The 21,606-nt window shown below is 50.8% G+C and overlaps 2 protein-coding genes across 10 annotated transcripts in view; both read left to right on the forward strand.

Annotated features, from left to right (window-relative positions):
* DPP3 (dipeptidyl peptidase 3) overlaps positions 1 to 538 on the forward strand; it is a 31,988-nt gene extending 31,450 nt beyond the window's left edge. For all 3 annotated transcript variants that reach the window (XM_044943727.2, XM_044943728.2, XM_025286715.3), the window contains exon 18: positions 3 to 538. In XM_044943727.2, coding sequence (XP_044799662.2) covers positions 3 to 154 — 152 coding nt within the window. In that variant the 3' untranslated portion in view covers positions 155 to 538. The remainder of the gene's footprint in view (positions 1 to 2) is intronic.
* Positions 539 to 1,939: 1,401 nt separating this feature from the next.
* Positions 1,940 to 20,916, forward strand: BBS1 (Bardet-Biedl syndrome 1). 7 transcript variants are annotated; one of them, XR_006551426.2, is made up of 19 exons: positions 1,955 to 2,709; positions 3,048 to 3,124; positions 3,241 to 3,275; positions 6,425 to 6,697; positions 6,812 to 6,858; positions 7,005 to 7,043; positions 7,169 to 7,241; positions 8,323 to 8,412; positions 8,805 to 8,936; positions 9,641 to 9,747; positions 11,268 to 11,388; positions 11,553 to 11,711; positions 12,857 to 12,926; positions 13,498 to 13,656; positions 14,521 to 14,654; positions 15,601 to 15,735; positions 16,504 to 16,590; positions 16,812 to 16,985; positions 19,997 to 20,916. XR_006551426.2 is itself a non-coding variant. In XM_006044364.4 (18 exons), the coding sequence occupies exons 1-18, from the start codon at positions 2,663 to 2,665 to the stop codon at positions 16,896 to 16,898; spliced, it is 1,872 nt and encodes a 623-aa protein (XP_006044426.3). In that variant the 5' UTR covers positions 1,956 to 2,662; the 3' UTR covers positions 16,899 to 18,801. The 7 variants fall into 7 exon arrangements, 4 of the variants coding, with proteins under 4 accessions (XP_044799666.2, XP_006044426.3, XP_006044427.3 ...); XR_006551425.2 differs by lacking the exon at positions 19,997 to 20,916 and adding an exon at positions 17,436 to 18,801; XM_006044364.4 differs by lacking the exon at positions 19,997 to 20,916 and having other exon boundaries at positions 1,956 to 2,709; positions 16,812 to 18,801.
* The last annotated feature ends 690 nt before the right edge of the window (positions 20,917 to 21,606 follow it).

Here is a 21,606-nt window from a genome sequence, read left to right on the forward strand (position 1 = left end):
AGGCTCAGAAGTACAACTTCTTGAGTACGAGGCCTCGGCTGCAGGCCTCATCCGATCCTTCTCTGAGCGCTTCCTAGAGGATGGGCCCGAGTTGGAGAAGATCCTCACCCAGCTGGCCACAGCTGATGCCCAGTGCTGGAAGGGGCCCCAGTGAAGCCCCATCCGGCCAGGCTTAAGGCACCTGTGAGGCCCTTCCCCGACTCGATCAAACCAAGGCTGTAAGTGGCCCCCTTTTTGTGGGCCCAGGAGAGGGGCAGGAACCTGGACCTCGGTGCTACCTCAGCCAGGGCTGGTGACACTAAGCCCTTCCATTTGTCAGCACTTTCCAGCTTATCAGTGGTTCCCTTGTGTTATCTCATTTGATCTACACTGCCTTCTGCGGGGTGGGCAAGGCTCCTTGTCCGGATTCCCAGATGAGGAAATACAAGTTGTGAGAAAGTGACCTGTCTAAATCTTGCAGGATTCAAAACCTCTCCCAATCCAGTGCTCTTCATGTATTACTTTTATAACCAGAAAAATAAATATTGGAAACCACCACCATCTTCGCAATTTGTGTGGTTCTTCCTGGCCTTGGCCTCACGTCTTATTTGCTCCCAGCAGGGTGGTGGGATCAAGTCCTAGGGAGGGGGAAGGAGGGTCATTTTTAGGCTCCCATCTGCAACAGGATTTTGCCATCACCTCTAAATCTGGATATGCAGAGAGTCACATGGGTGAACATAACATGATTTTTGCCATCCTCCCTCATGACTTTTCTTCTATTTTAAAGAAGAACCTAAAAACTGGAACTAAGATCATGACTGTAGCCATGAAATTAAAAGACGTTTGCTCCTTGAAAGAAAAGATATGACAAACTTAGATAGCATATTAAAAAGCAGAGACATCACTTTGCCAACAAAAGTCTGTATAGTCAAAGCTATGGTTTTTCCGGAGAAGGCAATGGCACCCCACTCCAGTACTCTGTGGATCACTGACTTGATTAGGAAACATTTATGAAAAATTACTTGAAGCAAAGCAAGTGTGGCTAGTGGGAGGCACACAGGACTCATCTACTTGAGGGTTGAGGGGACCAATCCACAGGCTGCTAAGAGAAGTAGCCAAGCACCCCGTGCTTTTGCCTCATTCACACACAGTGCAGGTGCCTGCGGAGCAGTCCTCTCTTTTTGGGCATCTCAAGCAGTGGGTTCCTGTAGGAGGAGGTGAGCTGCCAGACTCCGTGGAGTGCAGGTCTCAGCCTTCTTCCCTTGGAGTTACCTGCTGCTTCCTCAGTCAACTGAGGCACGTGTGTCTTGCCTGGAAAATCCCATGGATGGAGGAGCCTGGAAGGCTGCAGTCCATGGGGTCTCGGAGAGTCGCACACGATTGAGCGACTTCACTTTCACTTTTCACTTTCACGCATTGGAGAAGGAAATGGCAACCCACTCCAGTGTTCTTGCCTGGAGAATCCCAGGGACGGGGGAGCCTGTTGGGCTGCCGTCTATGGGGTCGCACAGAGTCGGACATGACTGAAGTGACTTCACTTATGGTTTTTCCAGTAGTCATGTATGGATGCGAGAGTTGGACCATAAAGAAGGCTAAGACCTGAAAAACCGATGCTTTCCGATAGTGGTGTCGGAGAAGACTCTTGAGAATTCCTTGGACAGCAAGGAGATCAAACCAGTCATTCCTTAAGGAAATCAATCCCGAATATTCATTGAAAGGACTGGTGCTGAAGCTGAAGCTCCATTACTTTGGCCACCTGATGTGAAATGCCGACTCATTAGAAAAGACTCTGATGCTGGGAAAGATTGAAAGCAGGAGGAGAAGGGGGCAACAGAGGATGAGATAGTTGGATGGCATCACTGATTCAATGGACATGAGTTTGAGCAAACTCCGGCAGATAGTGCAGGACAGGGAAGCCTGGCTTACTGTAGTCTGTGGGGTCGCAAAGAGTTGGACAGGACTGAGTGACTGAACAGCAACAACAAAAAAATTGGAACACCTCAATCCTAGAATTTAATCTGTCTTTTTTCCTTTTAATTTATTTTTGGCTGCTGGAGTACAGGCTCTAGGACTGGGGCTTCAATACTTGCCACAGAGGGGCAGAGTCAGAAGTTTTGGCCGACACAGTTGCTCTGTGGCATGTGGGATCTTCCCAGACCAGATCTTTTTCTAAACGGAACAGGTGTTTCCTTCATTGGCAGACAGATGGCTTCTTTACCACTGAGCCACCAGGGAAGCCCAGGAGTTAATCCCTTAAACTTTGGGTTTTGTTTCTCTATCCTAGACCTCGAGAGTAAGCAGGGAAGAAAGGACGCGGACCCTTTTCCACCCAGGTAACCGTGAGGATGAGCGGACGAGTTAGTTTTGCTGTTGATAAACCGGAGAAGGGCACTTCTCCAGGCCTCAAAGCTCGAGGGGCCCGTGGCTGAGCCAGAGGTGCAGGGCCTAGAAGCTCCTGATGGGAAGAATCAGAGATAAATTATAAAAGTCGGAACGAGGGATTGCATCTCAGCTGGTAGAAACCCCGGCAAGGACCAGCGCAACTTGCTCAGGAGTCTCTCTGTCCCGGGCCGGAAAGTTGAGCGCCCGGAACCTTGACACGCGAGCTTCCCCCCAACCCGGAAGCTTTTGGGCACTGCGCGGCGGCTGGCCCCAGCCGGTTGCCAGGGTGACGCCTGGGAAGATGGCTGCTACGTCTTCGTCGGATTCAGACGGCGGCAAAGGCGAGAGGTGAAGGCTGCGATCCTTGAGACCCCTTTTCCTACATATGTAAAGAAGGTGCCCCGGTCCCTGGGATCTGGGCTCCTGCAAGTCTCAGCAGCGCTGGCAGTCCTTTAAAGATCACATAGGGAAACTGAGACCCAGGGAGTGAATGGGTGTGTGTGGGTGACTCGAGCGCTGCGGTGGGGGAGCCGGAACTTGGACCTAGACTCTGTACCCCTAGTTCAGAGCTCCCTACATACCTCATTCCCAGAAACCAGTTCCCGCAAAATGTTCTTCCTTCCCTTGGAATTCATCATCTGCTCCGCCCTCGCCCCCGTCCCCCAACTCTGTCTCTCTTCTCCCAGCAGTGAGGCCAATTCTAAATGGCTGGACTCACTCAGCGATTCCATGGCGAACATCCACACCTTTTCCGCCTGCCTGGGTGAGTCTCTGGGACCAGGAACCCTGGTTCTGGGGAGACCGGGGTGTCAGATGGTCATAGAGTTAAGCTTCTAGGATGCTGAGACCCTGGTTTATGGCCCTTTTTATGTTTTCCAGCGCTGGCCGATTTTCACGGGGACGGGGAGTACAAGGTAAGCCTGTCACCCCAGAAGTGAGGTTTCCTGATAGTTCCAAAGAAGCTCAACGTAATCTGGAATTCATGTGCACTTTGAAAAAGCACGTTTAGTGTTACACTTTATTTTTAACGTGGAAGTGGAGAGAACCTGTTGATTTCATATGACAGACTGCAGAAAGTACAGCTAAACAAAATGCTGCTGGAGAATATACTAAGACAAAGCCTTTTCATTTTGTTGACGTTAATTCTTCGCTGGAAGGGTGCATCCCATGGTTGGGGTTGGGGCGTTAGAATCTGGAGGGAATTTAGAAGGGAGGAGACTGAGAGTTTTATGTTTATCAAAAGGGTATGCATTTTAAGGTTAGCCGTGAGCTGATCATCTTGAAGCTGGATGATGGCTATTTGGGGGTTTGTTATATGAGTCTCTAGTTTTGTATATGACTGAAGTTTTTCATAATAAAAAGATTAAAATTAAGATAAAAATATAAAGATAAGTAAAGAAATAAAAAATTTTAAAGGCACAGATTTTTTTAAAGGTTTAGAAATTATTGATCTAGAAGAAAGGAAGTTAACATATATTGAGTAATCATTTCTGGACTAGACCCTCTTTGAGGCATTTTCACATACATAGATACTGTTTATCTCCATTTTGTTAGTGGGAAAATAGATTCCAAAAGGCTGAGTTTACCGAGTTTGTAAAAGGTGGCAGACCTGGGCCTGTTAAATTCCCCATCACATGTTCCATTACAGCTCAGCCCTCACCAAGGGCAGTGAACCTACAATGGATATGTTATGATGGCAGCTAGAAAGGAGTGATATCCTGCTTGGACAGTGCAGTAAGATTCCTGGCTTTGGCCCCCAAATCCCTGTCCATAGAGCATTCAACAATTTAGCAAGCATACAGTGAACCCCTTGGTTAAGGGAATGGCAGTCCACGCCAGTATTCTTGCCTGGAGAATCCCATGGACAGAGAAGCCTGACGGGGTACAGTCCATGGGGTTGCAAAGAGGCGGACACAACTAAGCTACTGACACACACAGTGAACCTCTACTGTGTGTAAATTGTTGTGCAGACACTAACTTGAGAAATGAATCAGTCCATAGTCAGAAGGAAATACGGATACTGTCCTTGATTCATCCACAGTGTTGACTGAACACCTGGTGTATCCTTGGTGCTGGGTTGACAGCAGTGACGGGTAGAGAAATCACAGACCGCATGTGCTTAGCTGCTCAGTTGTGTCTGACTCTTTGCAGCCCTAGGGGCTGCAGCCTGCCAGGCTCCTCTGCCCTAAACTGGAGGCAGGAGGAGGCAGTGGTACGTGAACTGTGCTGAAGGATGAATGAAGTGTGTCAAGAAGGCACGGAAGAGGGGAGGGCATCAGGTAGAGGGAACTGCACAGACAGAGGCAGAGACGCTTGCAAACTCACAGCGTATTTGCAGAGAGGAGATTGCTTTCGAACTGTGGTGTTGGAGAAGACTCTTGAGAGTCCCTTGGACTACGAGGAGATCCAACCAGTTCATCCTAAAGGAGATCAGTCCTGGGTGTTCATTAGAAGGACTGATGTTGAAGCTGAAACTCCAATACTTGGCCACCTGATGTGAAGAGCTGACTCATTGGAAAAGACCCTGATGCTGGAAAGATTGAGGGCAGGAGGAGAAGGGGATGGCAGAGGATGAGATGGTTGGATGGCATCACCAACTCAATGGACATGGCTTTGGGTGTACTCCGGGAGTTGGTGATGGATAGGGAAGCTTGGTGTGCTGCGGTTCATGGGGTCACAAAGAGTCGGACACGACTGAGCGACTGAACCGAACTGAAATTGAACATTAGAAAGTTGAGGCCAATATAAAATAGTAGTTAAAACCACTGGCTTTGTTTTTTTAATTTTTGGCTGTACCCTGTGGCATGTGGGACCCTAGTTCCCCAACCAGGAATCAAACCCGTGCCCCCTGCTTTGGAAGGCAGAGTCTTAAACACTGGACTTCCAGGGAGGTCCCAAGACCACTGGCTTTGGATTCAGACAGACCTGGGCTCAAGACCTAACTGTACCACCTACTAGCTGTGTGACTTTGACCTAACATCTCTAAGCCTTATAGTTTCCTCATTTGTGAATTGGCACTAATAATTTTATCTACCTCACAGGTTGTTGCTCAGATTAAATAAAAGAACATGAAGTTAGTGGTGTGGCTTCTGGCACACTGAGCATGCTCAGAACCCAGGCATTCGGTGGCAGCCTGCATTCTGGCTGGAGCATAGCATGGATGGGGAAGTGATAGAAAACCTGTTGGGATCCAGATCAGAGGGGCCTTGCAGGCTTCACTCAGGAAAATGGGCTTGCATGGCAGCTGCAGTGGCTTGGAGGGTGGAAATACAAGAGCTTGGTTCTCCTTTGTGGGTTGCACGTCTCCTTTGTGGGTTGCACGTCCCACTCTGTGCACTTGGTTCTGCACACGTCCCACTGTCCGCACTTGGTTCTGCTCCTTTCCTGTTTGGAAGCCAGGCCTCAGAGCCCACATATGAGTTTCAGGCCCCCCAGTGACCTCAGTCATTGTCCCAGTGTGTAGAACAGGGTCTCGCATGGAGCAGGCCCTGAAGAAACATTTACTGAACAAATACTGAAAGTATCAGCTGCCCCCTGTTCCTCACTAGGCTCTGTGGTTCACTGTCTCCTTTGACTTGCACTACAAGTGTCCTGCAGTGTGCACGGGTGCGTGTTAAGTTGCTATAGTTGTGTCCAACTCTGTGCGACCCCATGGACTAGCCTGTCAGGGTCCTCTGTCCATGGAATTCTCCAGGCATGAATACTGGAGTGGGTTGCCATGCCCTCCTCCAGGGGATCTTCCTGACCCAGCAGGGATTGAGCCTGAGTCTTTTTGGTCTCCTGCATTGGCGGGCAGGTTTATTTTATTTTTTTTAACTACTAGCACGACTTGGGAAGCCCCTGTCATGTGGTAGGTATTCCCATTTTGCAGGTGGGAAAACTGGCTCAGGAAATCATTTTTCCCAAGGTCACACAGCTTGCAAAGCCTTTGCCCTCCTCCCACCCACCTGTGGTACACTCTGAGTATATACGGATGTGCACCAGCCAAAAGCTAAGCCCAGGAAGAGGGGCAGTAGGGGTGTCTTTAGCCCCTAAGCCTGGAATCAGCAGCCTGTCTCTGCAGCTGGCCATGGGAGACCTTGGCCCAGATGGGCGGCAGCCCCGCCTGAAGGTGCTTAAAGGACACACAGTGGTGAGCCAGAAGCCGCTGCCCGACCTGCCAGCCGCTGCGGTCAGCTTCCTCATGGCGTCACACGAGCCCCGGACTCCAGCACTGGCAATCGCATCAGGCCCTTGTGTGTATGTGTATAAGAATCTCAAGCCCTACTTCAAGTTCAGCCTGCCCTTGCTGCCTACAAACCCCCTGGAACAAGACCTTTGGAATCAGGCCAAAGAGGTAAGTGGCATGGGGGATGAGAGCAAGAAGGCAGAGGTGGCCGCTGCAGGTGGGCCTCATTCCCTGCCTGGCTCTGGAGCTCACAGGCTCTACCTTCTTCCCGTGGTGGCACAGGACCAGATTGACCCCTTGACCCTGAAGGAGATGCTGGAGGGCATCAGGTGAGAGCCCACTGTCCCCTTCATGTGCCTCCCTCACCCCCCAGTTCCTACTCCTTCATCCCAGAGCCCACTGTCTGACACCCTCCTCCCCCCACACTGGACCTGTGTCTCAACTCAACCTGCTGGGATGGTCCCTCTCCTTACAGGGAGAAGGCAGAGGTGCCTTTGTCTGTACAGTCACTCAGGTAAGGGCCCTCTGGATGGCCAGGGCTCCAGAAGCTCCCTGGGAGGGCAGGGGGAGAGGCTGCGGAGTGGCCTTGGAGGGCAGGCAGGCCCCGGGCGCACAGATGCCCCTACTGTGTGTGTCCAGGTTTCTGCCGCTGGAGCTGAGTGAAATGGAGGCGTTTGTGAACCAGCACAAGTCCAAGTCCATCAGGCGGCAGGTACTGCCCCCTCTCATTTCCCTGTAAAAAATACAGTTTTTTAAACAGACCATATAAAGCCAAACCTGACTAGTTTTACTTTGCCGTTTCCCTTCCAGCCTATGCCGCCTATGTAGTCTGCAGGGCTTCTCCATTTCAGTTAGCAGTGACAGCTTTGAGTTGATAGATACAGTTATGTAACTTACATAACTTTTATCATTTTGGTGGTAAAGGTAAAATATTTTCATTAGGGAAAATTTTGAAAATAGAAATACAAAGGAGAAATACAAGTGACTATACTCTTACTACTCAGAGTACTCTTACCATTTTGATACATTTTGTTCATAAATAGGCTTTTATATCCTGCTTCCCTTGAGCACATAACATTGTATCTTGAGCATTAGTCTTGAAGAACTCCATTTTTAGTGGCCCCTTGATCATTTCATTGATGATTCGTTATTCATTCATAATTTAACTATTCGGTGCAGATCATTGGTCAAGAAGTGTCTTCTTTTTATTCACTTCATATTTTTCTTAGTTAGGATTTTAATGACTTTATTGATAGACCTACTCATTGATGAGCTCCAGTGGTTCCTGACCTTGGGGGCTGAGCCTTGTCCAGGGATGGGCTTTCAGAGCTGTCCCTGCATTTCAGAAAGCCACATAGGAACCACCCACTTGCTATAGAGGACATTTGAGCTGAACACGTTGACCAACACATGCCTCCACGTTTGGCTAGCTGTAGATCATTCCCTGAGAAACACTGTTCTCTCCTGCTGATCAGCAGCCCAGATCCACAATTGTCACTATCTCTGAGTACTTTTAAAATCAGGAAGTGAGTTAAGTATTGCTTAAAAGATGCAGTGTGGGGGAGGCCGTCTTCCCAGGTGTGCATCGTGGCTACCTGGTTGGGAGCCACTAGCATCCACATTTCTGTAACTTTTCTCCTTCCTCTAGGCTTTGAGGATTCCTCTTTTTTTTATCTTAAAGATAGTCACTCAGTGAACAGCTTTATCCAGAGAAACATCTTAGTCCCGCTAAATTATTTCCACAGGAGAAATTCCTAAAAAGGGGATCATCTCCTCTCTTGTTTTCTCTCCAGTCACAATTAGAAGAAGAACATATGCCCACTGTAACTGCAGAAAAGGCCAATGAAGAAATTAAACCCTGTCATTGTCCAGAGATAACCAGTGTTTGTATTTAAAGGTTTAGCTTTCCACGGTTCTTTTTATTCGTATATATGTTTTTTAAACTGGGATAATACTAATGTAACTTTTAATCTGTATTTTCTCTTAATACATTAGAAACATTCTCCCTGTCATTGAATCTTCTTTTAAAATCTGATTTTGGCAAATGACCATATGGTTTTTGATCATACAGACAGTTTATAATTGACTTAGAGAATCCTCTTTTGTTAGGAAATTAGGTTTGCTGCAATCAACACTTTTGTAGATAAATCTTCTGTCACAACTCTAAGACTGTTCTTCCTCCTTTGCCCTCTTTCTTTCTGGGGCGTCCTGGGAGGAGCTGGGGTGGGAGATGGTGTGAGGGGATCTCCTGGGTGACCCTGGAGTCCTCCTGCAGACAGTCATCACCACCATGACCACCTTAAAGAAGAACCTGGCTGACGAGGACGCTGTGTCCTGTCTGGTGCTGGGCACTGAGAACAAGGAGCTCCTGGTGCTAGACCCAGAGGCCTTCACCATCCTGGCCAAGGTCAGTGTGGGCCTGGCCCTGTGCACACCCAAGGCACAGGCTCCATGCCCTCCCCTTCCCCAAATCTCCTGCCCCAGTTAGTTAGTTCTTGGTGATACCTGTTCATTGTAGACAGTTGTAAAACGTAGACGGGCATAAAGAAGACAGACAACCCCAAATCCTATGACTCACGCATGTCTTCTGTGAAAGTTTTGGCACAAGTCCTTGTAGACATTTTCATATTTAGACACAGGTATATAACTTCCAATATTTTTTTCTTTTTTTTATAAAAACAGCCCATGCTGTAGGATCCTGAAACCTGCTGTTTTCAAGCAGCAGTAGCTCATTAGTATCTTTCCATGTCCATATTAAACCATGTCAGCCTTTGCAGAGGCCGATTAACATCGATTATATAAATATTCTGTAATTTCTTTACCCTGTTGCCAATTGTATGTTTAAGTTATTTTCAGTTTCTTGCTATCATTAACCACCACCACAGCAGGCTTCCTTGCCAAACATCTTTGTGTGCTTATCTAAATACCTCCTTACATGCATTCCTAAAGTAGACTTAAAGGTTTTGCTACCTGTTCCCCTCCAGAGAAACTGTTTGTTTTAAACTGTGCCCAGAAGGGTGTGAGTGAGGAGAGGGGCACTTAGAGGAGTGGCGTCAGGTCAGGGAGGGGCTGGGGCTCCAGAGAAACCGGGGTGTTTGAGTCTCTCTGCAGATGAGCCTCCCCAGTGTCCCTGTCTTCCTGGAGGCTTCTGGCCAGTTTGATGTGGAGTTCCGTCTTGCCGCTGCCTGCCGCAACGGGAGCATCTATATACTGAGAAGGTAGCCACATCCGAGCTCTCTAGGGTCAGAAGGAACATCTCAGAAACCTAGTGGTTTCGAGGGCTGGCAAGATGAGCAGGGCTTTGGAGCGAGAATGTGGGACTGGAAAGAGCCCAGAACTTCACAGGAGGCAGAGCCCTGGAGCGTAAGGGCTGTCTGGGGGCTTGTCCCGTGGGGCCTGGCAAAGTGAGAGCCTCGGCTGGGCGGCTGTGACACGAGCAGCGTGGCCCGCTGTTAGACAGAAGCGGCCTTTCCTATCTGTTCTGCTGCTTTTATAGCTGCGGGAAATGTCCTTATGCATTAGTTGGATGTTTCTTAACAGTCATTCTTTTAATTCAAGAAATGTTTTTGAGTACCTGCTATGAATTAAGCATTGCATGAGGTATTGGGGATATATTGATGAACAAAATACGTAGTCCCTACCCTTGTGGGAAGACATATTAAGACCAAGATTATATTACAAATTGGATACGTGCTATGGAGGAAAAGTACTGGCTCAGTGAGGGATAAAAGAGGGTCAGGGTGATCAGCAAATGCCTGTCTGAAGAGATTACTTGAAGGTTAAGAAGGATCCAGTTCAAAAAAGTGGAGCAAGAGTTACAGGCAGAGAGCACGTAAGCGAACTCGGTGGGAAAGGCATTGGCATGTGCCACTTGAGCTTGGTGGCAAGAGATGACATAGAGATCAGGTCGACTCACACAGGACCTAGTAGGACATGGTGAAGATTCTGGGTTTCATCTGCAGGGGAATGGAAAACCATTATGGGGTTTGACTCAGAAGATGCAATGAATGACATGATCCACGTCCATTTCAGAGGGTAGATTGGGATTAGGCCCAGAGACCAACGGAAACCTCTTCAGATGAGTCTTCAGATGGGCGATGTCTCTGGCTTAGACTTAAGAAAGGTGGGCCAGAGTCTTTATGGATAAGGGAAATAAGATTCACTTGCCAGGAAACTGAAAACTCTGCATCCACACAGAGCAAACTCCTCCTGCTTTTCTGATAAATTACTAAACTATTATATTAAATGGAATCTCAGTCCATTACTTTGTCACCTGAGCTACACTCGCTGTAAACTGGTTAATGCCAAGTTATCACACAGATCACCATAGTGAAGTTGGGAGGAAGACCAGGAGGGAAAATACACATTCTGTTATCCAAGGTCATGCAGCTACTAAGTCCTAGAGGTGGAACTCGTTCCTGGGTCCTCTGCTTGTGGGCCAAGGCTGCTCCCAGAATCATCTGTGGGGCCTGGAAAGAGGAGGGTCAGCCAGGGCAGGAGAGAAGGTTTCTGGGCTGGGAGTGAGTGAGTGAGTGAGCATTAGTCGCTCAGTTACTCTGCGATCCCATGGACTGTAGCCCTCCAGGCAAGAGTACTGGAGTGGGTTGCAATGCCCTCCTCCTGGGGATCTTCCCAACCCAGGGATAGAACCTGAGTCTCCTGCATTGCAAGCAGATTTTTTACAATATGAGCCACCAGGGAAGCCCTGGGGCTAGGAGTGTGTGTCTTCATTCCACAGAGACTCCAAGCGTCCCAAGTACTGCATCGAGCTGGGCGCCCAGCCTGTGGGGCTTGTCGGTGTACACAAAGTCCTAGTGGTGGGCAGCAACCAAGACAGCCTGCACGGCTTCACCTACAAGGTGTGATCGCATGGCAAGCACCCCCAAAGCCTTCCACCCGCGTCTCCTCAGTCCCCCTCAGCAGGCAAGCCCTTCTGGCATTCCCTTCCCAGCAACTCCAGCCACCTCTTCTTTCCCCTTCTCAGCGCTGAGCCCCCAGCAGACACTTAGCTGTTCCCTCCCAGGGTAAGAGGCTGTGGACAGTGCAGATGCCTGCAGCCATCCTGGCCATGAACCTCCTGGAGCAGCGCTTCCGGGGCCTGCAGGCCGTCATGGCTGCGCTAGCCAACGAAGAGGTCCGCATTTACCATGACAAGGTCCTGCTCAACGTCATCCGCACGCCGGTGAGCTGCTGACTCCTCCCTGCCCCGCTCCCACCTTTGGGGCTCACTCACTGCCTCTCCTGATCCCACTCCCCCTGTCACCCTTAACTTTTGATGTATTTTGAAGACGTTCATTGAGTATCTCATATGCACAACTCACTGTATTGAAAGGATAATACAATGACCGAATCCTTATTGTCGAGGGACTTGCAGCCTAAGGTGCGAGCCAGCCGGAAACACAGCTGATTCAAATACAAGACAGACTAAAGCAGACCAAAGCCCAGAAAAAGCACAGAGACAGACTATAGTGACTGGGGACGGAGGCGGGGGGCAGTGAGAGATACATAGGGATGGAACTCAGGAGCCATTTCACAGAGCAAATGACAATTCAGCTGGTCCTCGAAGCAGTTTGCTTTGAGAAATGGAGTGGATAAATGAAGGTGCAATATTCCAGACTGGAGATAACATGAATAGTGGCTGAGAGGCATGAGTGTTCTTGATAAAGGAATCCAGGTAGTTTGATGAATTTGGACCAGAGTTTTTCAAACAGAGTTTTGAGTCATCAGATCGATTTAATGAACCAGTATCAGAACCAGAAAAAAGTTCACAGTGTATCATGTGTGAAACTTTCATGTGTACATATGTGTAAAGTGTCATATGTCGCAATATAAAATTTGAAAGCAGCTGGTTTGGACCACAGGCTCTCGGGAGGGCAGGCGGTGTGGTGTACAAGTTGGGGAAAGGACAAAGAGAAAAGGCAGGTTGGAGTCAGATATGGAAGGCCTTGAATGTGTAAACAAGGAGAGCAAAAACCATTGGAGGTTTTTCAGCCAAGAATAGACATGGTCATATTTGTATTTTGAAAAGCAACGGAAGCAGCTGTTTGAAGGACAGACTGGGGAGAAAGACGGCTGGGAGACATGTTAGAAAGCTGAACTCAGAGGCCAGTGATGTTCAGTCTGGAACTATGGCCATGACTGAGCAGGGGGCGGGGTGGGGGATTAGAAATACAGGAAATATTTCAGAGGCAGCATAGCCCCCGGCCTCACCTCACATCTCACCTCGTACATCATATGTGGGGTCTGCCACCCTTGTCCCCGCTCCTCCCAGTCCTGTTCTCTTCACTGAGATCTTTTTCCAACTAAACTCTGGTGTTTCCATCATAGGAGGCAGTGACCAGCCTTTGCTTTGGCCGCTATGGGCGGGAGGATAACACCCTTATCATGACTACACTAGGTAAGGGGGTCAGGCCTGGTGAGGGTTTTAGAGGTGGGAGTCTGCGGGACAGGCCGGACCCTGGGAAGGAAGAGGTGCATGTGGAACACAGGTGGGCCTGGGTTTGGGAAGCAAGGCCTGCCTGCAGACACCATCCCGTCTGGGGCTGGGCCTTCACTGGGGACAGCTCATTAGCAGTTTGATGTCACTACCTGGGGCCAGGCCCTGGCTGTGTCTCCAATTCACCCCAGTATCTGCCACAATGCCAGGAACATCAAAATAGTCAGTAAATAACTGCTAGGAACTCTCCTGGTGGTCCAGTGGTTAGAACTCCATGCTTCCACTGCGGGCGACCCAGGTTTGATCCCTGGTCAGGGAACTAAGATCCCACAGTCCAGTGGCTTGCCCAAGCAACTAAATAACTACTAAATGAATGAACGCATTACTGGCAGGACACACTTCATTCCTTTCAGAGACCCACAGTCTCAACAAGAAGACAGAAGAGGATCAACATGAGGCAGACTGGGGAGAAAGAACGGGACTGTCGGGTGGGCCTGGGGAGGACACATATGCCGTCTGTCTCCTTTCCTAGGTGGTGGCCTGATCATCAAGATCCTCAAGCGCACAGCGGTGTTTGCCGAGGGGGGTGGTGAGGCTGGCCCCCCACCAAGCCAGGCCATAAAACTCAACGTGCCCCGGAAGACCCGGCTGTACGTGGACCAGACACTGCGAGAGCGGGAAGCCGGCACCGGTAAGGCTCAGGCCGAGTCCCTCCCCTCCTCCTCCTCAATTGGTCCAAAGCGGCAGCAACTGGCTGAATGCCACCTGGGTGCCCTGAGCAGTAGGAGGAGACCTGGGCGAACCAGGCAGGTCTCATGCCTCTAGACGCCCAGAGACAGCCTACGAGGTACACCCTGCCAAAAAAGAACTAGAGCTCAAGGTAGAAGGTGCTGCAGCTGCCCTTCGAGTTCAGAGGAGGGAGCAGCCGCTTCTAGGTGCAGGAATTCTCGTAAGAGCAGTAGAATTTGAGCAAGGTTCTTCCTTTTCCTGTTTAATTTTTCGTGCTCTTTTGTTCGTTCAGTACCTATGATTATGCCAGGCCTTGTGTCAAGTGCCTTGGATTAGGCCAGTCCCTACCCAAAGAGCTCAGTAGACCTTGCTAACTTCACATTGCGTGACAGGTGCGGAAGTCTCTGTCGAGTGCTTTTGAGGCGCACAAGAGAATGTGTTTGCCCGGGAGCCTGGCAAAGGCTTTAGAGAGAGATGACATTGGATTTGACTCTAAAAGATGATTACAGACAGGGACAGGGAAGGGCGATTTTGGCAGAGGCCTGGGTAAAGGCACAGGGCCCTGCCTGGGTTCAACCAGGAGCCAACAAAGGAGGCCAAGACTGCGCGGGCGGCCGGGTGGTGGGAGAAGCCGGGCAGAGGGGCAGGGAGTGGTCCACAGCATCCAGAGGCTGGCTGTGGGACCTCGGCCTCCTGTTGCACGCTCCCAGCCTCTGCTCACCGTGCCTTCCACTCATCCTCTCCCCACGGCAGCCCAAGTGGGAGCCTCCTCCCCGCGCTGCCCACCTCCCGCCTCACCATCAGCCCCTCGTGTCCCTCCCCTCAGCCATGCACCGGACCTTCCAGGCGGACCTCTACCTGCTGCGCCTCCGGGCGGCCCGTGCCTACGTGCAGGCCCTTGAGTCCAGCCTGAGCCCCGTGTCTCTGACGGCCCGGGAGCCGCTCAAGCTGCACGCTGTGGTGAGCTCTCAGGGTAGGGGGTGGTCAGGCCACCTCAGGGCCAGAGGGGCAGAGGTCAGGGGTGGGCGGGAACCCCTCAGGCCAGAGCCAGTTCCAAGGCAACTAGGCCCATGCCCCTGGTCACCTGCCCACAGACTCAGGGACCAAGACCTCCGTGGGCGCTCTCGCCTTTTCTCACCTGTGCCGCCTCTTCCCCTCAGCTGGCCGCAGAGCAGGCACACTCTCCAGCCCCCTCATTCCACGTGGGACCTCAGACAAGCCCCCAGACGTGGGACCTGGCCCCCAGGTCATCACTTTGGGACGTTTCTTCCCAGGAGCCTGGAGGGACTCTTCAGGAGTCTGTTCACTTCAGTAACTGCCGGCAGCCCGAGGAGATCGGACTGCCTGGTGCAGGGATGGGGCTGTCCCAGGACCTACACAGGCACGAGGAGGACGAGGAGCCCTTAGACACGCCTGACCTCAAGGTCCTCAGGCCTCCAGCCAGCTCTCAGTGGCTCCCTGAGGTGTGCGGTCTGATCCAGTTGGGGTTCTAGTCTCTCTGCCTGAAGACAGTGGAGAGATCCAGAGAGGAAGAGGCTACAGAGCGCAGGGTGGAAGAGGGAGAAAGTGAAATCACCCTGCCCCCAGAGGACCTGCGGTCGAGGCGAGCCAGGCCCTGAAGACGGGCAGGGCCACGGGGCGGTGCAGGTGGGAGCCGGGCCTGCTCACCCAGGCCAGCTCTGCCTCCCGCCCGCCTTCTCCTCCCGAGGCCGCCGCTCAACTCTGTACCCACGGAACCAAGTTTCTGAGCTCTGGGCCTTCTGATGGACAATGCTTTAGAGCAGTTGGAGGAGGGTGACTTGAGGACGCGGATAAGGAAGCAGGCGGGCAGGGATGGGGTCGACCTTCTCAGCACCCAAGCCCATGAGGTCCTAAGTGCTTTCTCCCCTCCTTGCCCTCTCCACAGGTCCAGGGCCTGGGCCCCACCTTCAAGCTCACCCTTCACCTGCAGAACACATCAACAGCCCGCCCCATCCTGGGGCTGGTGGTCTGCTTCCTGTACAACGAGGTGCTCTATGCTCTGCCCCGGGCCTTCTTCAAGGTACTGGCGTGACAAAGGGTGGGGTGGGGCCTGATCAGATGCCCACAGGTCAGAGGTGAGGGGGCTGGCAAGTGGCTGCAGCTACAGGGCAGGCTAGGGCACAGCAGGGGCCCTGAGGAGAGCCCCCAAGGTTGGCTGCCCCAGCTGCTTTTCTCCCCGCCTGCGCGGGTCTGAGGGCGGCACTCGGTAGGTGCTGGGACAACAGTGAGAGTCCAGGCCCCACCTATGCCTCCCTCAGAAGCCCGTTGGTGCTGGGGGTCCCAGAGCCGCCCTGCTGCCCAGCCCTCCCACAACAAGAATGAGGACCCCAAGGAGAACCTTCCAGAGTGAAGCACCTGGTGTTCCCCAGGTCCGCATTTGAGCCTTAGTTGGAAGGACCAAAAACCGAGAAGGACTTTGGTATGTGGAAGAAATAGCCCTAGACTTGGTTGGAGGTCAAGAGGTTTAGGGACTTGCCTGGCAGCCCAGTGATTGAGACTCCACACTTCCCCTGCAGGGTTTGATCCCTGGCCAGGGAACTAAAATCCAGCATGCTGTGCCTCACAGCCAAAAAGAAAAAAAGTTTACCTTTAATTATGGACACGCATGCAGCCCTGGGGCGTTCACTCCCCCACTGAGCCGTGTGCCCCTTGAACGGGCCCGTCACCCCTGCCCGCCCTGCCAGGCTATGACGTTCAGCTGGGACAGCAGGGTGACAGCGCTTTGAAATCTGCCCAACACTGGCTGGCAAGAGGGCTGACTTCCTGACCTCTTTGTCCCCAAACTTAGGTCCCATTGCTGGTGCCAGGGCTCAACTACCCCCTGGAGACCTTTGTGAAGAGTCTTAGTGACAAGGGCATCTCAGACATCATCAAGGTACGTCGCCAGTTGGTACTAGTGCAGGGGAGAGTGTGAGTGAGTGTGGACAAGGCCCCGGGTGGCTGCCAAGAAGGGCTGGGTATCTGCACAGCAGAGGCTCCCCTCCCCTTGGGCCGAGCCCTACACTGGGGCCGGTACAGACCAGGCCGTGCTGGCCTTCTTGGGGAGCGGAGGGGGAGGCAGAATGCCCCCTACTGCCATGGCCACCTTCTCCGTAGGTGCTGGTGCTTCGAGAAGGCCAGAGCACACCCCTGCTGAGTGCCCACATCAACATGCCCATGAGTGAGGGGCTGGCAGCTGACTGACCCCATGCTGGGGTTAAAGCCCCAGTGGAATCAGAACCAGGAGGATCCAGCCGCCTCCACTGTGCTGGGCAGAGTCCATAGTCCCAGGTTCGCTCCCGTGCGGCACCACGCCAGGCTGCCGCCTCCCTCTCCTCTCCTCACGCCCCTCTCTCACTACCCCGACCACCGGGTGACCCGCAGCACAGGTCAGTGAGCTCCTTCCTCCTCAGGAAAACCCAGGTGCTGGCCCTGTGGGCTCCTGCCACTCTGCTCTTGTCCCCACTTACCCCCAGAAAGCATCCCCAGGTCCAAAGGAAGAGTTCTGCAGCAGTTACGCTGAGATGAGGGCATAGGCCCCGCCTTCTCCTCTGCCACTCTCCTTGGGCACGTCTCTTTGCTGCTGCTGCAGAGTTGGCAGGGGCCTGGCCCCGGACAGTCAGAGGCTTTTCTTGGTGAGACTGAGCCCCCTGTTGCTCCCTGGGGTGCCAGAGGCTTGGCTGTTGCCAGCTCAGCTTGCAGGCAAAGCACGTGCTCTGATCTCCCCCTCTTTCTATTCAGGGGCCCCGGGAATAGCTGCCTTCCCACAGGGGGCCTTTCTGAAGTCTTGGGCTCAGCCAAGGTCTCAGGCCTGTGATGCTCCATGAAGATTGCCAAGGAAGAGGCTGGCACAGGAGGGCAGAGAGTGCCTGGGCAGGGAGCTAGGGGCCCGAGGAGAGGAAGGCTCAGCTTGACAGAGCAGAGGTGGGGTCAGGGCACACAGGAGGGGTGTCTCTGGGGTCCTGGGGAGGGGGCTTGGGAGGCAGAAGCCTAGAACTGCCCAACAAAATGCTCTTCTATGCCCTGGAGCCCAGATCAGTCAGGTGAGTGGCAAGTTCACCGGGCAGTGGCCATTATGTGTGAGATTTGCTGGAAAAGCGTAGGCCTTAGTTGAATCAGGGATTGAATGAAGGTGCATGTTAAGATCTTAGGAGTCAGAGACACACAGTCTGGGCCCTTGGTGCCTCCTGGAGTGCCCTAGCCTGCCTGGCTGGCTGACCTGCCAGCTGTCTTTCAGGTCAGCGCTACCCAAGGCCGCCCTCAGCCATTTGTAAGCCAGGAGTCCTGTTCGCTGAGGAAGGGCCTATGCCTTCTGACCAGGTACAGCCTAGGCTTGGCAGACAGCTCAGGCTTGTGGGAAGTAACCAAGTTTCTGGTGTTTCCATTTCCCCAAGTGTAAAAGGAGGCGGTTTGACTAGATTCTGCTCTAATATCCTAGAGTTTGGCAGCCCCTCTAAAGAAACCAGGAGTCAGCTCCAGAAAGGGAATACTTGGCAGGAATAAGCACAGAACTTTTGCTCTTGAGACCAAGGGCCCCACATTGATGGATTCTGCTAGACAACAGCCTCTGGGCTGGAAGCGGTGAGGGACAGCCCACATCCATGCTCTCCACAGGGAAAGCATTTGGGGCGAGGTCAAGAGAATTAAGGGGTCTGGACCAAAGCAAGAGCCCATCCCCTCCTGTCTGCACGGTCCAGCCACTCACAAACATAGACCAGTGAGGTCGGGGTGGCCTGGGGTTCCTCGATCGAGCTGACTGAGGCTTGGGGGAATGAGGAGGAAGTTCAGTATGGAAATGGAAAGACAGGTAGAGGGAGCGTCACTGTCAGTCAAATTTCAACCAAACCTGAAGATTTCAACCTTCCAAGAGAGCTCATCGGAGATGGAAGGCCCTGCCCCAGAAGGTATCAAGCCCCTTGTCACTGGAGCTGTGTCACTGTGGTGAGGCCAGATGACCTTACAGTCCCTTTCACCCCTGTGAAGTGATGAACTGTGTGAACTCGGAACGAAGAAGTCTCAATCGGGGTCTCCTCATAGTTATCCATGATGATGCAAGTGGAGAAACGATCCCGAGGCCCAAGCCCTAATATGAATTTACATGATGTGATACTGTGTCGTTTTTCAGTCGCTCAGTCGTGTCCGACTCTGCAACCCCATAGACTGCAACACGTCAGGCTTCCCTGTCCTTCACCATCTCCCAGAGCTTGCTCAAACTCAGGTCCATTGAGTTGGTGATGCCATCCAACCATCTTGTCCTCTGTCACCCCCTTCTCCTCCCGCCTTCAATCTTTCCCAGCATCAGGGTCTTTTCCAACGAGTCAATTCTTCACACCAGGTGGTCAAGGTATTGGAGCTTCAGCTTCAGCATCAGTCCTTCCAGTGAATAATCAGGACTGATTTCCTTTAGGATTGACTGGTTTGATCTCTTTGCTGTCCAAGGGACTCTTAAGAGTCTTCTCCAGCACCACAGTTCAAAAGCATCAATTCTTTGGCGCTCAGCCTTCTTTATGGTCCAACTCTCACATCCATACATGACTATTGGAAAAACCATAGCTTTGACTAGATGGACCTATTACTTAAAAACACATGAACCGCATGATGTGGACAGTGTAAATAAAGCAGTACGAAGTAGAAAGCAGTGCATGATCCCAGTGCCCTCGCTAGCTAGAGCTCTAAGAAACGACATTAAGGATGAGGAGAGTATTGCCTTTTTTTAATGTCAAAAAACGTACCTACTTAGTACTCTATTTGTACTAAGAGTCGCTCAGTCACGTCTGACTCTTTGCAACCCCATGACTGTAGTCTGCCAGGTTCCTCTGTCCATGGAATTGTCCAGGCAAGAATACTGGAGTGGGTTGCCATTTCCTCCTCCAGAGAACCTTCCTGATGCAGGGATCGAATCTGGGTCTCACACACTGCAGGCAGATTCTTTACTGTCTGAGCGACCAGAGAAGCCCCACTGGGTACTATGGAATCAGGCAATTTATAACAAGAAAACAGCCTCTTCCCATTCCTCAGTACTGTGTCCCTGCTACAATCATTTCCCGCTCTGTTAGCTATTCTATAAATATGCTTATACAATCTTTGTTGGCTCCCTGTCATAATAGATGGGGCTTTAGCTCTCTTGTGGCAGCACCCTGCCCTCTCCTTTTCTCCCCAATTAGGTAAATCCATATTCACTATTTAGATTACTACGTGACTGTCCACTGCAGAGCCAAGAATGGGGCTGTAATTAAATTACCTTTTAGTGTATTATTTTTCATGGAGTTAATAGTTGCCCTGTTTTTTTCTCCTTTGCTTAGTTTTCTATGTATACCAACTGCTGGCTCTTCTCCGACCGGGTCTGACAGGTCCTCCAGGTGCGTCCCTTCACCCCTGCTTCAGGGAGCACCGTTTGTTCACTAGAACTGCAGAAGCACTTCTGGGAATTCTGTTCGCCATGTTCTGGGCCAGATTCCTTAATTCCTGGACCCTGTGTCCTTTTTCGTAGTTCTTTTACCCCTCACCTGGTGAAGCACATCCAGGGGTACCTTCTCTAAAGTCACTAGAGTTGGGCTTTCCTGGTGGCTCAGTGGTAAAGAATCAGCCTGCAAATGCAGGAGACCTGGGTTTGACCGCTGATCCGGGAGAATCCCACATGCCACAGAGCAACTAAGCCCACGCACCACAACTACTGAGCCTGCGCTCTAGAGCCCGAAGCGCAAGTGCTGAATCCCACATGCCCTAGAGCCTGTGTTCCGCAAGAGAAGCCACCGCAGTGAGAAGCCTGCGCACTGCAACTCGAGAGCAGCTCCTGCTCGCTCCAACTAGGGAAATGCCACGCAGCAATACAGACCCAGCACAGCCAAAAAATAATTAATTTTAAAAGAATCTTTTTAAAAAAACACTAGAGTTAAAAATTTTAAGACACCATTTGTCTGAAGATTTTATTCAGTTCATACATGTATGTGATAGTTTGGGTCGAAAATTTGAAGGTGAAAGTCATTTTTATGTAAGGAAGTCATTTTTAAGGTAGTGCGCCCTCGTATTCTGATTTTTGGTAATGCCGTTAAGAGGTTCCATGGCACTTTTGCTTCTGACTTTTCTCTGAGGTTCTGAAATATCTGACAATTACCGTGTGTCATTATTGTTATGCTGCGGGGTGGAGGCTTGCATCCTTCAATTCCAGAAAAGTGTTTCTTGAGTGATTTCTTCCCATTTTCTCTGTTCTCTCTGGAATCCTGATGAAGCCCAGTGTCTGATAAATGATAATTCCAGAGAGAATAGAACTGAATCCTCTGATTTTCTTCTCTCTTCTATTATCTTTTGGTTCTATTTTCTGAGAGGTTTTTACCTTTCAGCTCTTCTCTGCAACGGTTCTTAAAATCCTGTTGTATTTTTTGGCTGCACCACGTGGCATGTGGATCTCAGTTCCCCAGTAGGGGATCGAACCCGCGCCCTCTTTAGTGGAAGCAGAGTCTTAACTGCTGGACCACCAGGGAATTCCCTAAAATTCTGTTATTTTAATTCTCAGCTCTTTTTGTTCTCTGTTCAGTCTTTAATTATGGTACCTTTTCAAGGACATAGTTGAGTGCAACACCATCAATCAACTGGATTTAATTGACATCTACAGACTACTTCAACAACACTAAAATACACATTTTTTTGGAGCTCACATAGAACACTCACCAAGACAGATCATATTCTGGACCATAAAAAACACTTGAACAGATTTACTAGAAATCATGAAGTGTCTGCTCTCACACCAAAATGTAAATCAGTAACAGAAAAATAATTGGAAAATTTAAAAATACTTGCACATTAAACAGTAGTCTTCTAAATAATACATGGGTCAAAGAGGAGATCTCAAATTTTAAAATATTTTGAACTAAATTGAAATGAAAACAACTTATCAAAATTTGTGGGTGCAGTG

This window comes from Bubalus bubalis, chromosome 5 (assembly GCF_019923935.1).
Source record: "Bubalus bubalis isolate 160015118507 breed Murrah chromosome 5, NDDB_SH_1, whole genome shotgun sequence".
In the NCBI taxonomy this organism is placed as follows: Eukaryota; Metazoa; Chordata; class Mammalia; order Artiodactyla; family Bovidae; genus Bubalus; species Bubalus bubalis.

What these genes read in the sequence shown, in the direction of transcription:
- BBS1 (XM_006044364.4), top strand. Translation starts at nt 2,663, where the DNA reads ATGGCTGCTACGTCTTCGTCGGATTCAGACGGCGGCAAAGGCGAGAG. An exon ending in TTGTCTGTACAGTCACTCAG is followed by an intron (nt 7,044 to 7,168) that starts GTAAGGGCCCTC and finishes GTGTGTGTCCAG; the next exon opens with GTTTCTGCCGCTGGAGCTGA. An exon ending in CGCTCAAGCTGCACGCTGTG is followed by an intron (nt 14,655 to 15,600) that starts GTGAGCTCTCAG and finishes CCCTCTCCACAG; the next exon opens with GTCCAGGGCCTGGGCCCCAC.